The sequence below is a fragment of the Schistocerca nitens genome, chromosome 1 (assembly GCF_023898315.1).
Source record: "Schistocerca nitens isolate TAMUIC-IGC-003100 chromosome 1, iqSchNite1.1, whole genome shotgun sequence".
Lineage (NCBI taxonomy): Eukaryota > Metazoa > Arthropoda > Insecta > Orthoptera > Acrididae > Schistocerca > Schistocerca nitens.
This window is the reverse complement of record NC_064614.1, coordinates 249,400,478-249,417,445: the sequence shown is the minus strand read 5'-3', so window position 1 is coordinate 249,417,445 and position 16,968 is coordinate 249,400,478. Positions and strand designations below refer to the sequence as shown.

General features: G+C 44.2%; 1 protein-coding gene across 3 annotated transcripts in view; it reads right to left on the bottom strand.

The window, feature by feature from the left end:
* LOC126247077 (epidermal retinol dehydrogenase 2-like) overlaps positions 1-16,968 on the bottom strand; it is a 380,879-nt gene that overhangs the window by 48,082 nt on the left and 315,829 nt on the right. For all 3 annotated transcript variants that reach the window (XM_049948448.1, XM_049948446.1, XM_049948447.1), the window contains one exon: positions 4,392-4,563. In XM_049948448.1, coding sequence (XP_049804405.1) covers positions 4,392-4,535 — 144 coding nt within the window. In that variant the 5' untranslated portion in view covers positions 4,536-4,563. The remainder of the gene's footprint in view (positions 1-4,391; positions 4,564-16,968) is intronic.

The window sequence follows — 16,968 nt, the reverse complement described above, 5'->3', positions numbered from 1 at the left end:
TCGAAAACTTTCTTGATTATCATATTCAGAATATAAAGCAGATTTCCCATAATTACGGGTGGTAATGTCATAACACACAACGTCGAGCGTCGCTTATCACTAAATACGGAAATGTGTGGTTTTGAGAAGCTGCTCGAACCGTTTTGCCCCATTCTATGTAACTCCTTATGCAGTCATTGTGTTAGCTGGGCTGCAGGCAGAACTTTGAAACACACGAGTGATTCTTTCCACCCACACTCGCAATGTTCGTTGCTACCTGTCTGTCAGTACGTGAGGTCTGCCTGGTATTTATTTACCTGCGGTTGTTTCCTAACGTTTCCACTTCACAGTCACATCACCAACAGTCTACTTGAGCAGCTTTAGAGGGGTTGAAATGTCCGTGACGGATTTGTTATTGAAGTGATATCCAATGACTAGTGCACGTTCGAAGTCACCATCTTGTGTGTTACTGCTTCTCTACTGACAACACAATACTCCTCACTTTAGTTTATACTGATCCGTCCGCCTCTGGTGACACCCTCACTGTGCTTTTGAAATAGTATTTATACTGTCATTGTCTGTGTGGCTGCAAGATTTTTCCCTCAATGTGTCACATAGTTTGCCCGTGTACTTACGGTTGGCAGTTATTTACAAGTTTTACTGCTCTGAGAACACTGTGCCGCAACCTAGGGTGGTGATAAACATTTTCTTTGTAAAACTTCCTGGAAGATTAAAACTGTGTGCCGGACCAAGACTCGAACTCGGGACCTTTGCCTTTCGCGGGCAACTCTACCAACTGAGCTACCCAAGCACGACTCACGACTCGTCCCCACAACTTTAATTCAGCCAGTACTTTGTCTCCTACCTTCTTTGTACTTAGGACACTACTATGTGCAGTGCATATATGTATTCTATCGACCCTCTGTACCAACAGTCTACTCATGTAATGCACTTTGCAGTACTGTGAGTGTACCTAATATTTAGCAAATACTATACTTGTAACAATATGTTTATGTCCAGCAATGGTTTGTACCTGTTTTCAGTTATGCAACTGTTTATATCCAGCAGTAATTTGTACTTACGAGGGCTATTTAGAAAGTAGAGAATGTTTTGGCATTAAAAAAAACTAAGAATAAGAAATACATTTTATTATACACATCTGAAAGAGCGACTGACATACTACTTTTCCACATAGTCACCAAACACTCTGAGGCACTTATCACTGCTGTGGACAAGCTTTGAAAGACCTTCGCCGTAAAGTTCTGCCGCCTGAGACTTCAGCCAGTGAGTCACGCCCGCCCGGAGTTCCGCGTCGTCATCAAAGCAAGTGGAAGTCGCTTGGTGCAAGATCGGGGCTGTAGGGCGGATGAGGAAAAATTTCCCATTTGAATGAAGTAAGGAGTTCTTTAGTGCGGTTTGCCGTGTGAGGTCGGGCATTGTCATGCAAAAACAAAATTTTGGACGTCAGCTTTCCTCGGTGTTCGTTTTCAACTGCTCTTCTAAGGCTGTACAAAGTTTTACAGTACCAGGCAGAATTTATGGTTGCTCCACGTTCGAGAAAATCAACAAGAAGCACACCTTGCCTATCCCAAAACACTGTCACCATCAACTTTCTTGCTGACAAGGTTTGCAACCATTTTCTTGGTTTTCGGGGGGACCTTGTGTGACCCCATCCATGGACTGTAATTTTGTATCGCAATCACAGATTACGATTCGATTAAGTAATGAATCGTCATGTTTGTGGAAGGCCTCCAGAAATGTCAACGTTGCCCCATTCGCTGCTCTTTATGGTGCTCTGTAAGCATTTTCGACACCCATCGTGCACAAAATTTGTAGTTGCCTAGCTTTTGAGTGACAATTTCGAACAACAAAGTCCGTGAAACTTGTGGAAAAGAAAGCGAAAGCTCCGTTATTGTGAAGCGACGGTTTTCACGAATCGTTTCATCAGCTTTAGTGACAAGATCGTCAGTCACAATGCTGGGGAGTCCACTCCTCTCTTCATCATGAACGTTGGTTCTGCCATTTTTAAACTGAATGCACCATTTCCGGACGGTACATTCACTCATTACATTGTTTCTGTACACTTCGCACAGTTCACGATAAATTTCAATAAATTTTAGGTTTTTGCGAACAAAAACCGTATCACAGACCGCACCTGACAAGTGGCGGGTTATTCGATTGCAGCGCACATTTCAAATTCGAATATCGAAAAAACCAGACGCGCAGGGGCGTTCCCGCTGTCACGGATGGATGCCGACTGAGCTGCCGAGCACGCACATACCAAAATATACGCGATCGGCGCGCGCCTAGTGGCGTCAGACGGTAACGTTCCCTACTTTCCGAACAGCCCTCGTATTTTCTGCCTTGTATAGTTTTATTATTACCTGTGTACCCGTATTATATCTTTAAACTTGTGTACTGACCTCTCTGCATCTTTTTATCAGAATATTGTTTTAGTATAGTAAAATTTCCCAGTCTAAGCAATGTCACTGGCATCACCTCGCCTGTGAAATTTTGGTCCGCCGGACCGCGGGGTAATGATAGCTGTCATGTATAATTTTGGAATCTGAATCGATTGTGAGCGAGCAGCGATATTGTAAAGCTGTATCGCAGAAGTTAGGTTACTATCTCTGATGTGCGTGAGGGCACAGTGGAGCAGATAATGTTAAGCTGTGTTAGAGTGAGGAAGCTGTGACAATGTTATGTTTCAAATGTAACGTCTCAGTTTATCAATATGTTCAGTCAACATGATTATATCAAGATTGCAACGGAAACTGATTTGTGAAGGAGGAAGTCTAAAGGAATGTCAAAGGTAAATATTATAATGACGTTGCTTTTTCACTATTGCTGCGCCATTGGACTGATTTAGTTATTGTACTGAGAGTTGCTACATTTGAGAGATAGGAAAGTGTATTGTTTGGATGTTAAGAAGTTCATTAAATTTAAAATCAGCCATGAACACTTTTGCACAGTACCGTATACAAGAAACATAGTGTTGTCATTTATGTGCATAATTCTTTTTTTTTTTTGCCAGCCTTTCTCGTACAATTTTTAATGGATTGCGGAACCAAGTGTGTTCGAAAAATTAGTTCGATTTGCAACTAACAGAGAACTCATTGCACCTCTCGAGTGCCTCTGTGTAGATACAGGAATTTTGCAGCTTTAGGATAGCGGCGCGCAAGACGGAGCAGTACTGCAACGTGTTATCCAGATTTGCACAGAACAAGGTAAGGACTAAATGTTTTGATGCTTTTTTTATTTATTCAATCAGGGCCAATTTATGTGATTCAGTGAAAGTTTTCGTGACCAGTTTTGCAAAACCAATTACTGTACGTTTCATGTCAAAGCTCATTATTGAGGCGGTTTATACTGTTCAAAATTCTTGCAGTCAGACTGCTAACTTTTACAGTATGAAAAACTTCCCTTTTCATTGCGACAATTAATTTCTATTATAGAGCGGAGATGCTGATTCGCAGATAGATACAAGAAAAAAAGACTCTCACAGTTATAGCTTTCGGCCGTTAAGGCCTTTGTCAACAATAAAACGCAACTCACACACACGACTGCAGTCCCAGGCAGCTGAAACCACACTGCAAGCAACAGCTATAATTGTGAGAGTCTTTTTGTTGTGCTTATCTGCGACTCAGCATCTTTCCTTATCATAATATTGTTACATTCCATCCTGGATTTTCCGTTGTTTAATTACTATTAAAGTGTAGCTTAGCTTTCACATTACGACAGTACAAGTTTCGTTACGACAGTTCATTTATTTATATACTAAGATGGTATCTGTTCTTTCGGAGATACGCGGATGTCCGAAAGAACAGATACCATCGGTGACCATGTAGCTCGTTAGAATGAAATTACAGTGTAATGAAGACCCTTAGCTGCTTACAGGCGTTGAAATACGTCAACGGGGACAGATGAAAATGTGTGCCCCGACCGGGACTCGAACCCGCGATCTCCTGCTTTTATGGCAGACGCTCTATCCATCTGAGCCACCGAGGACACAGAGGATAGCGCGACTGCAGGTATTTGTCTCTAGCACGCCTCCCGCGAAACCCACATTCTCACATTCTCTCAGACGGATAGAGCGTCTACCATGTAAGCAGGAGATCCCGGGTTCGAGTCCCGGTCGGGGCACACATTTTCATCTGTCCCCGTTGACTTATGTCAACGCCTGTAAGCAGCTAAGGGTGTTCATTTCATTATAAGTTCATTTATTATTTCAGCTCAGAGCTTACAATCGGAAACAGTATTTCAGTCATATTTTTTATTATTTCAAACAGAACTTTCACTCTTACATTTTTTTATTTATTTAAAGAGAACTTTCAATAGGAGTTTCGTGATCCTTTTGATGAGAGAGTGTTTATCGCCGACATGGAGAGAGCGAAAGGTCGTTGGGTACTCACGAGCGCTATCTCGCCGGCGACGGACTTCTCCTTGGCGGGCAGGAACTTGGAGACGAGCGCCTCTAGGATGGCGAGCAGCACGCGCAGCAGCACGAGCACAGCATCAGCCGCCAGCACCAGCCCCGAGTACACCTTCAGCAGCATCCCGCGCTCGGAGTCCAGCGCCTCGGAGCTGCGGGCAAACGTACACACTGATCAGCCAGTCCCGACGTCTCAAGTACACTACAATTCCGTAAAAATAGTATATCCATCCTCTATCTCGTGCTTTTATTATTTTAGTAACAGTTTTAAATTAATAGACAATGTCCTTTTTGTCCCCCCCCCCCCCCCTGTTAAATTACGAGTGTCGTTCAAAAAGTAATGCCCACATTTTTTGCTGAGAACATATTTATTCTTAAGAGTCAGAATTTGGTGACATATTTCCCACGTTGTGGAAGAGCATGTATTCCCTGCTGGTAAAGATCTTGTCCTGTAGGCGTAGCCATGTTGTCATTGCATTGCTGACACTCTCGTCATCTTCAAAGTGTGTTCCTCGTAGATAATCTTTAAGCGGCCCAAAGGGATAATGGCATCCACACGATTCAGCATGTCTAGAGCAGTGGCTGTGACAGGACATCCCGAGCGTGGCTGACCATGGAGCTCTGTTTCTGTATTCCTGAGGCTGTAACTTTCTTTAATCATCGCCCAACTGCACTCCTATCAAATGCAGCATCGCCATACACTGCACACAAACGTTTATGGTGTTCACCACGGTTTCTTTTTCTGCACCCAAGAATTCAATAATAGCACACAGCTAGTAACGTGAGTCGTACACTATGTGATCAAAAGTATCCGGACACCCCCAAGATATACGTTTTCCATATCAGGTGCTTTGTGACGTCACCTATTGCCAGGTACTCCATATCAGCGACCTCAGTAGTCATTAGACATCGTGAGAGAGCAGAATGGGGCGCTCCGCAGAACTCACGGGCTTTGAAAGTGGTCAAGTGATTGGGTGTCACTTGTGTCACACGTCTGTACGCGAGATTTCCACACTCCTAAACATTCCTAGGTCCACTGTTTCTGATGTGATAGTGAAGTGGACATGTGAAGGGACACGTAAAGTACAAGAGCGTACAGGCCGACCTCGTCTGTTGACTGAGAGAGACCGCCGACAGTTGAAGAGCGTCGTAATGTGTAATAGGCAGACGTCTATCCAGCCCACCACACAGGAATTCCAAGCTGCATCAGGATCCACTGCAAGTACCATGGCAGTTAGGCGTGAGGTGAGCAAACTGGGATATCATGGTCGAGCGGCTGCTCATAAGCCACACATCACGCCATTAAATGCCAAGCGACGCCTCGATTGGTGTAAGGAGCATAAATATTGGACGATTGAGCAGTGGAACAAGGCTGTGTGGAGTGGCGAATCACGGTACACAATGTGGCGATGCGATAGCAGGGTGTGGGTATGGCGAATGCCCGGCGAACATTATCTGCCAGCGTGTGAAGTGCCAACAGTAAAATTCGGAGGCGGTGGTGTTATGATGTGGTCGTGTTTTTCATGAAGGGGGCTTGCATCCCTTGCTGTTTTGCGTGGCACTATCACTCCACAGACCTACATTGATGTTTTAAGCACCTTCTTGCTTCCCACTGCTGAAGAGCAGTTCGGGGATGGCGATTGCATCTTTCAACACGCTCGAGCAGCTGTTGATAATGCACGGCCTGTGGCGGAGTGGTTACATGACAATATCATCCCTGTAATGGACGGGGCTGCACAGTGTCCTGACCTGAATTCTATAGAACACCTTTGGGATGTTTTGGAACGCCGACTTCGTGCCAGGCCTAACTGACCGACATCGATACTTCTACTCTGTGCAGCACTCCGTGAAGAATGGACTGCCATTCCCCAAGGAACCTTCCAGCACCTGGCTGAACGTATGCCTAGAGAGTGGAAGCTGTCATCAAGGCTAAGGGTGGGCCAAAACAGCATTGAATTCCAGCATTACCGACGGAGGGTGCCACGAACTTGTAAATCATTTTCTGTGTCCGGATACTTTTGATCACACAGTGTATGTAGACGCCATTGTAACGCTGTACTACGGCTCTGCCATCTGCCACAACGTTTCGAAACTTCACCGGTGCACAGAACAAACATCAAATGTGAAGCACCAGCAAGGACGTTTGCGTAAGTACAGGGTGTCCGAAAAGTCTTTCCCTGATTACATAAATTGATAACTCAGGCTAGAAGTAAGTTACAAATATGAAACTTGTGTCGAATCGTTTACAACTATCAAAGTTTTTTTTCTGTTTTAGATTCGCAGTACGTAAGTAGTGGATGAGGTGCAGTGCCCAAGAAGCCTTGTTAACCAATCAGGAGAAGGCACAGTGTGTCCTGTGGTACCATGAGACACGATCACCAACCACAGTGCAGAGACACTTCCAGACAACATTTGGAAGGAATCCACCTGATGTCAAGAGCATTAAAGCCTGGTATGAGAAGTTCAAGAACACAGGATCGGTTGCTGACCTTCCGAGGTCTGGTCGACCAAGAATCTCAGCAGACAGGGTGGTAGCTGTAAGGCAGTCTTTTCTGCGAAGTCCGAAGAAATCGGTGCGCAGGGCCTCCATGACATTTTACACAAACGTTTATAGTTTCGTGCATACAAAGTGCAAATCGTTCAGGCCTTGTTGCCCAATGACAGTACACGTCGATATAACTTTGCGGTCGAAATGCTATCACGTATTGAGGACGATGATGGTTATCTCAAACGAATTGCCTTTTTCGACGAAGCAACCTTTTTTTGTCAGTAGAGTAGTGAATCGCCATAATGTGCGTATTTGGGGTTCACAACGCCCTGGCGAGTTCATGGAGTGCACCAGAGGCAGTCCAAAGGTGAATGTTTGGTGCGCGCTATTGCACGATCGAATTATCGGGCCATTCTTCTTCACTGAGGCTACCATCACATCTGCAGTGTATTTGGACATGTTGCAACTGTATGCTGTTCCCCAGCTGCTTCAGTATCACCCCGATGTCTTGTTTCAGCAAGATGGTGCACCGCCTCATTGGGGTTTGGACGTCCGAGCCTATCTCGATATGACCTTTCTTGGGCGATGGATTGGTCGTGATGGGCCAACGGTTTGGCCTCCACGCTCTCCTCACATAACCCCATTAGAATTCTTTTTATGGAGTTATGTCAAGGACGAGGTCTACCGAACACGTGTACCATATCTTGAAACCCTGCGGCAATGGATAACCAAAGTCGTTGAATCGATCCCTCCAGTGATGTTGGCTAATGTGTGGACGGAGATTGAATATCGCCTAGATGTGCTACGTGCTACCAAGGGTGCTCATGTGGAAGTTTACTGATGTGTGAAAAAAACTTTGATAGTTTGTAAACAATTAGACACCAGTTTCATATTTGTATCTTACTTGTAGCCTGAGTTATCAATTTATGTAATCAGGGAAAGACTTTTCGGACACCCTGTATTTAAAAAAAATGGGACATTACTTATTGAACGACCCTCGTAGATTTCAATTATGCATTTCTTACAGTAAAATAAACGTCATTATTCGAATGATTTCCGTCGTAAGTTTTTGAAAGTGTTGTGTAACAAGCAAGAAGTACACAATAAATAGCGCGAGAGGCCACCACCACACAAGCACAGCCACTCGCCTGGCATCTCTCAGTTCCGTGCAGCACCTCCGCCCGGCGCTTACAAACGTGGACCTCTCCCTGCTTCCATGCCACTTTCTCCGGCGCGTCGATACGTCTGCTGACAGAGTGGATAGCAGGCAGTAGGGAACGCTGTCAACCATGGACTACTTCGCTTCCACCTCCTAGTGGCAGACACGAAAATCCTCCTGCTGACTGGCACCAAAACCTGATGCGCTCCAGACACTCCAACACTTACAAACCGCAACCGCTACGGTCACAGGTTCGAATCCTGCCTCGGGCATGGATGTGTGTGATGTCCTTAGGTTAGTTAGGTTTAAGTAGTTCTAAGTTCTAGGGGAATTATGACCTCAGATGTTAAGTCCCATAGTACTCAGAGCCAATACTTACAAACTGGCAGTTAGACGGTGCATTTCAGTGCCTTCTATTAGCTCACTATAGTGCTCTGAAGACTACCTTCCTACCTAGCATTTGCTATTTACCGAGTAATTGGACTGTCAAGTGCCTGCTCAATCACAATCAGAATGACAACATATAGGCCCCCAGGAGACAGCAAAGTTGTTTAGATAGCATTGTATAGGACGATTATAATATAAGTTAGTTCCAAAACTATTGTAAAGAAAGGACCACAGCTCAGAATGACGTCAAATTTAAACACAATACACTACTGGCCATTAAAATTGCTACACCAAGAAGAAATGCAGATGATAACGGGTATTCATTGGACAAATGGTTCAAATGTCTCTGAGCACTATGGGACTTAACATCTATGGTCATCAGTCCCCTAGAACTTAGAACTACTTAAACCTAACTAACCTAAGGACATCACACAACACCCAGTCATCACGAGGCAGAGAAAATCCCCGACCCCGCCGGGAATCGAACCCGTATTCATTGAACAAATATATTATACTAGAACTGATATGTGATTACATTTTCAAGCAATTTGGGTGCATAGATCCTCAGAAATCAGTACCCAGAACAACCACTTTTGGCCGTAATAACGGCGTAGATACGCCTGGGCATTGAGTCAAACAGAGCTTCGATGGCGTGTACACGTACAGCTGCCCATGCAGCTTCAACACGATACCACAGTTCATCAAGAGAAGTGACTGGCGTATTGTGACGAGCCAGTTGCTCGGCCACCATTGACCAGACGTTTCCAATTGGTGAGAGATCTGGAGAATGTGCTGACCAGGGTAGCAGTCGAACATTTTCTGTATCCAGAAAGGACCGTACAGGACCTGCAACATGCAGTCGTGCATTATCCTGCTGAAATGTAGGGTTTCGCAGGGATCGAATGAAGGGGTCGTAACACATCTGAAATGTAACGTCCACTGTTAAAAGTTCCGTCAATGCCAACAAGAGGTGACCGAGACGTGTAACCAATGGCACCCCATACCATCACGCCGGGTGACACGCCAGTATGGCGATGAGGAATACACGCTTCCAATGTGCGTTCGACGCGATTTCGCGAAACACAGATGCGACCATCATGATGCTGTAAACAGAACCTGGATTCGTCCGAAAAAATGACGTTTTGCCATTCGTGCACCCAGGTGCGTCGGTGAGTACACCATCACAGGCGCTCCTGTCTGTGATGCTGCGTCAAGGGTAACCGCACCCACGGTCTCCGAGCTGATACTCCATGCTGCTGCAAACGTCGTCGAACTGTTCGTGCAGATGGTTGTTTTCTTGCAAACGTCCCCATCTGTTGACTCAGGCATCGAGACATGGCTGCACGAGCCTTTACAGCCATGCGTATAAGATGCCTGTCGTCTCGACTGCTAGTGATACGAGGCCATTGGGATCCAGCACTGCGCTCCGTATTACGCTCCTGAACCCACCGATTCCATATTCTGCTAACAGTCATTGGATCTCGACCAACGCGAGCAGCAATGTCGCGATACGATAAACCGCAATCGCGATAGGCTACAATCCGACCTTTATCAAAGTCGGAAACGTGATAGTACGCATTTTTTCTCCTTACACGAGGCATCACAAGAACGTTTCACCAGGCAACGCCGGTCAACTGCTGTTTGTGTATGAGAAATCGGTTGGAAACTTTCCTCATGTCAGCACGTTGTAGATGTCACCACCGGCTCCAACCTTGTGTGAATGCTCTGAAAAGCTAATCATTTGCAAATCACAGCATCTTCTTCCTATCGGTTCTATGCGTTCTATGCGTTCTCCTGCGCGGACATGGATTTTGGGTTGAAGCATTTAGTCTTCCTAGACGAGTGTTCCCGTTTAGCGAGCATTCAGGAGACCACGAAAGACCTCGAATTAGGTTGTGGAACCGAATAGGTAAGTGGACGACGGTGCTTAATGAACGAGGCGGACATCGCATGGGCTTCATTGAAACAATAAACTGTTTTCGTTTCCTTTGAAACTTTAGTGTGGTATTTGTGGGACTTTTCCTAGTGACTCTGAAGTATATTACTAATTTGTTGTTGCTTGAGACACGGCGGATGTTGAAAAAAGCCAGTTGCAGGTGACGTATGAACTGTGGGCGGTGTTTAGATTCCAGTCCTGTATTCGCATCTCGTATTATTGTTTTCAGTGTAGTAGTTATTGTTAAACATATGCGGGACATCTACTTCTTATTTTTTCAAGGTTATTTGAAAACCGGCAACACATGGGATAGTACACAAGTCTTTATTACTACTGACTTTTTTGTTTGTCACCATACCGTCATGCGGTAAATTTTATGTATTTTCTTTTTTCGAAGAATGTTATCAGATATGGGCTATAGTCAATATTGAAAACTACGAGTTGCACAGTCTGTAATAGTTTTTGACAGAAGGCTTCAGATGACGATGAACTGTGGAATGGAAAGGTGACTATCGGAGAATTTGTGGGTGCTGGGAGCTTGGACTATACGTACCTTTATTTTTCTATAAATGCTAAACGAGGTTTTCATAGTGCTACGAACCTCCAACAGATTTATAGAACAGCCTCTCCGCTCAATTGTGAATTGACTTTTACTATGTTTAGAGTTTAGGTACGGAAATGTGGTCAGCCAAGAATTTTAAGATCGTTTCGGGGCACACAGTTCATAGTACATTGTTGATCATGGAGCTCCGCGGCAGACCATCCCCATTTGTTCACATGTTAGCAATGGAAACGTGTCGGCTCTTCGGGTGAATCACACATATGCTACACTACGTCGGTGGCCGTCTCCACAGACGCCGTCATCGAGATGAACGGCAACTCTAAACGTGCAGCGCCACGGACGCAGGCTGGTGGGAGCAATACTACGCTATGGGAGACATTCCCCTGCGCTTGCACGGGACCTACGACAATAATCGAAGACACACAAACGGCTGCGAACCACCTGCATCCCTTCATGCTTGATGTCATCTTTCAGCAGTATGATTGTCCGTGTCTCGCAGCATGCTGCAGTCGTTTGAGGAGCATTATAGTGAACTGACTTAAATGCTTCGGCGACCAAATAAGCTTGATGTAACCTCTGCGGAGCCCATTTGAGTTGCTATCGGGCGCCATCACCACGTATGAAAATCAGCGGCCCGTTATTTGCGCGGATTACACGACCTGTGCGTAGATATATAACGCCACATACCTCCACTAACCTAACTACAAACTGTCGGATCCCTGATAAACAGAATCAGCGATGTATTTCGTTCCAAAGACGGACAAATAAGCTATTAAGCAAGTGATCATAATGTTTTGAAACATCAATGTATAACGTAATTCTTGTGGGACAAGAAACTTATTCAGATGAGGCAGTTTGATTGGGAAACTCTGAAGTGCTTAATCTGCCAAAATCAGTTGAATGACATTCTAAAGAATACAACGGTTGCTAGGATATTTGAAAATGCTGCTACGACATGTTGTAGTACTAACAGGAAATTACTTAGTAAATATACGTGGAGTATGGGTATTCTTATACTGTTCTTGAGGCTGTTTGAATGGTGCGCTGCTCTCGGTGCTCACTGCACTCTACATTGCGAACAGGGTGAACGTCAATCATACGCTTGCTTCGGCAGCGATCTACATCTACCTCTAAATCTACGTGATTACTTTGCCATTCACAATAAAGTGCCTGGCAGAGGGTTCAATGAACCACCTTCAAGTTGTCTCTCTACCGTTCCACTCTCGAACGGCACGCGGGAAAAACGAGCACATATATATTTCGGTGTGAGTCCTGATTTCTCTTATTTTATCATGATGATCATTTCTCCCTAAGTAGGTGGGTGCCAATAGAATGTTTTCGCAATCGGAGGAGAAAACCGGTGATTGAAATTTCATGAGAAGATCCCGTCGCAACGGAAAACGCCTTGTTTTTAATGATTGCCACTCCAATTCACGTATCATGTCTGTGACACTATATCCCCTATTTCACGATAATACAAAACGAGCGGCCCTTCTTTGTACTTTTTCGATGTCATCCGTCAGTCTCATCTGATGCGGATCCCACACCGCACACCAATACTCCAGACTAGGTGCGGACAAGCGCGGTGTAAGCAGTCTCTTTAGTAGACCTGTTGCACCCTCTAAGTGTTCTGCCAATGAATCGCAGTCTTTGGTTTACTCTACCCATAGTATTATCTAGGTGATCGTTCCAATTTAGGTTATTTGTAATTGTCATCCCTAAGTATTTAGTTGAATTTACAGCCCTCAGATGTGTGTGACTTATCGCGTAATCGAAATTTAGCAGATTTCTTTTAGTACTCATGTGAATAACTTCGCACTTTTCTTTATTCAGGGTCAATTACCACTTTTCGCACCATACAGATATCTTATCTAAATCATTTTGCAATTCGTTTTGATCATCTGATGACTTTACAGGACGGTAAATGACAGCATCATCAGCAAACAATCTAAGACGGCAACTCAGATTGTCTCCTATGTCGTTAATATAGATAAGGAACAATAGAGGGCCCATAACATTTCCTTGTGGGACGCCGGATACTACTTCTGTTCTACTCGATGACTTTCCGTCTATTACTACGAACTGTGACCTATCTGACAGGAAATCACGAATCCAGTCGCATAACTGAGGCGATACTCGGTAAGCACGCAGTTTGGTTAGAAGACGCTTGTGAGGAACGGTGTCGAAAGCCTTCTGGAAATCTAAAAATATGGAATCGATTTGACATCCCCTGTCCATAGCACTTACTACTTCATGAGTATAAAGAGCTAGTTGTGTTTCATAAGAACGATATTTTCTGTAACCGTGCTGACTATATGTCAATAAATCGTTTTCTTCGAGGTACTTCATAATGTTCGAATACAGTATATGTTCCAAAACTCTACTGCAAATCGACGTTAGTGATATACGCCTGTAATTCAGCGGATTACTCCTACTTCCCTTTTTGGGTATTGGTGTGACTTGAGCAATTTTGCAGTCTTTAGGTACGGATCTTTCTGTGGGCGAGTGGTTGTATATAATTGCTAAATATGGAGCTATTTTATCAGCATACTCTGAGAGGAACCTGACTGGTATACAATCTGGACCGGAGGACTTGACTTTATTAAGTGATTTAAGCTGCTTTGTTACACCGAGGATATCTACTTGTATGTTTCTCATCTTGGCAGTGGTTCTTGATTGGAATTCAGGAATATTTACTTCGTCTTCTTTGATGAAGGAGTTTCGGAAAAGCGTGTTTAATAACTCTGCTTTAGTAGCACTGTCATCAGTTACTTCACCGTTGTTATCGCGCAGTGAAGGTATTGACTGCGTCTTGCCACTGGTGTGCTTTATGTATGACCAGAATCTCTTTGGGTTTTCTGCCAGATTTCGAGACAGAATTTCGTTGTGGAAATTATTAAAAGCACCTCGCATTGAAGTTCGCGCTATATTTCGAACTTCTGTGAAACTTTGCCAATATTGAGGATTTTGCGTTCTTTTAAATTTGGCATACTTTTTTCGTTGATTCTGCAACAACGATCTGATCCGTTTTGTATACCATGGGGGATCAGTACCATCACTTATTAATTTATGTGGTACATATCTCTCAATTGCTGTCGATACTATCTGTCTGAAAACGTTCCACAACTTTTCTACACTTACATGATCAGATCGGAAGGAGTGAAGACTGTCTCTTAAAAAGGCTTTAAGAGCATTTTTATCAGCTTTTTTTGAATAGATATACTTTGCGTTTCTTTTTGATGGTTGTAGGCGTACGGTATTCAGCCTAGCAGCAACTGCCTTGTGGTCGCTAATCCCTGTATTCGTCACTATACTCACTATTTGTCCAGGATCATTTGTTGCTAAAAGGTCAAGTATGCTTTCGCAAACATTTACGCTTGGAGTGGGCTCAAGAACTAATTGTTCAAATAAATTTTCTGAGAAAGCATTCAGTACAATTTCGGATGACGTTTTATACCTGCCGCCGGATGATTAGTGTGGACAGTGGCGCAAACTTCCGGTCGGCGCAACACACGAAAAGCCGCTACAGCATCAGAATCCTCCTTTTTCATGAAGTTAGACCATTTTCCTACCTGGACTGTTATGAAAATCATTTATTTACGACCGTGATTTGAGCCAATATGCCATTCTTAAGTAACAACTCGCTATGAAGTGAATCAAAGCGTAGGGAAACGGGAATCCTCGTCATCTAAACCACCTGATCGAAAGTATCCGGACATCCCAATGTAATGTGGAACTAGCCACTAGATTTCACTAGAGGCGGACCATCCAGTGTAAAAGGGAGCAGAGAGTATTGTGTTGCAGAGAATCAATAACAGCAGAATGGGTAGGTCAGGACAGCTAAGTAGTTCCTGACGTTGACTACTCTTTGGACGCCACCTGAATGACATTTCAACCCTTTTAAAGTTTCCGAGACCGATAGTTGGTGATGTGATTGTGAAATGTAAACGGCAAAGAACAATTACAACTAACCAAGAGCAGGAGGACTTCGTGTACTTACAGACAGGGACCGTTGAGCAATGCGGAAAGTGTTTGAAAAAGTCGGTGGAAGTAATCACTCGTGGACTTCTTGAAGTGTTACCAATAGTCCAACTAGCACAACGACAGTGCTTAACGAGTTAAAAGTAACGACATACAGTGGTCGAGCAGCTACTCGAAAGCTGTACTCTTCTGTAGTCAACGCTAAACAACACTAAGTTCTGTAAAGAGCGACGCCAGTGGATGACTGGAAACGAGTGATTTGGACTGATGATTTATGACACAGGTTGTGGCAATCCGGCGGAAAGGTTTGGATTTGGCGGATCCCTGAACAATAGAGAACGTGATGTTACGGTATAGGTGAGTTTTTCGTGGTTGTGGCGTGGTTCTCTAATTGCACTTAAGAAAACGCTAAGTGGGTGTAGCAGAGGAACAGTTCGGAGTTGTGATTGACTGATTGATTGTACCGCAAATGACAAAGCACCTCGTCATTAAGCAGCGTTTGTGAGTCAATCGTTTGTGGACAACAACATTCCTGAAATGGACTAGCCTGCACAGGGTCCCGACCTGACCCAATGGAACACCGTTGGGATGCTCCAGAACCTTGCGTCCAGAATCATTATCTTCTTTGGTTTCGGCTCTTGAGGAAGAAGGGGCTGCAATTGCTCAGCAAACCCCTCAGTGGAAGTGTTCACAGCAGAATTCGAGCGGTCATAAAGGCCAAGGGTGGAGCATCCCATATTAATATCTACTAATAGGTCACCAGACACTTTTGATCAAATGGCGTGTATGACATGAAATATGATCGATACTAGGATGAGGACTGGATAGGCATTAACGCACTTTATGATGAAGTGTTGCTTGGGAATGGTATACTAGTTGAAACCGTGCCTGTAAAATTTAATCTCCTACGTATCTGCCAGTCTGGCATGCCAGACACTCCGGCACATTTCAAATTCCCGCTTCGGGCTAAACTACTGTGCTGACATCGTCGTCTTGCGGTGCTGCCTGGTGTTGCTGAGACAGTTCGGCATCAGTACAGCACGAGACGAGTCGAGTTCGGTGTCAGTGCAGTGAGTATCCACCAGCAGTGAGGAGAGTGGCGCTAGGTCGATGTTGGCGGTTGAGGAACTGGACACGAAACGACCGTCTGGAACTAATGAACTTCTGTTCTTAAGCAGCCCTTTCATCTGATCGTGAATTGCAATGTCCACTGCAGCGGCCTTCTTGGAGAACAATTAGAGTGTAGACAATATAATACTGTCTCACTTTTGTACTTCGCCGCACAGCTGTTGTTCTGTTTGCAACTTGCACACCGGTATTCCCTAAGGTACTGTAGTATGTTCCCACATTCGTAAGCAGTGGCGCAGGCCGGAGTCATAGTCTGATACATCGTCCTGAAGGCAAACTAAAGCTAACTAATTATTAATTACTGTTTTTACTATTACTGTTTTCAGAACATTGATATATGTAGGATTATTTAGTGGCCGTTTGTACTAGAATCTTGGCCGGAGTGCTTTTCGTCGTAATCTTATTAAGCCTGTAGTCTTAGGTTTCTTTGCTATCTTTTGCTTATTTGGCTGAAGTAACTAAAGAAGAACATTTTATGCTAAATTATTCAAATTATTTATAAGACTTTATATTTTTTTATGAATTTTGTAAACCAAGAACAAAATATTATTTTTCTTCCTATTAACGATACTATGAAAGCTCGAATATAGGCACACCATAGTCTGTATTAGCTTTGATATTCATGAGATTAGTATCTATTTGTTACGGCCTAAAGTCAAGAGCCGGCATGCTAGTCGGGAACCATAGAGCAGAGAGAGTTGTGACGAGATGTCAGCGAATTGCAGGATATCAGCGAATTGCAGGCTGATCGACCCCTCTCCAGGACGACAACGCGACAGCAGTGGCCTCTATGCGAAGAGGACGTAGGAGCCGCGCCCGACAGGTCGCGGCCCAATCGAAGAGAAGCTTCAAGACTAACGACCTGAGTAGAAGCGTCAACTTTATTACTTAGCTTATATTGGGATTGTTTATACTG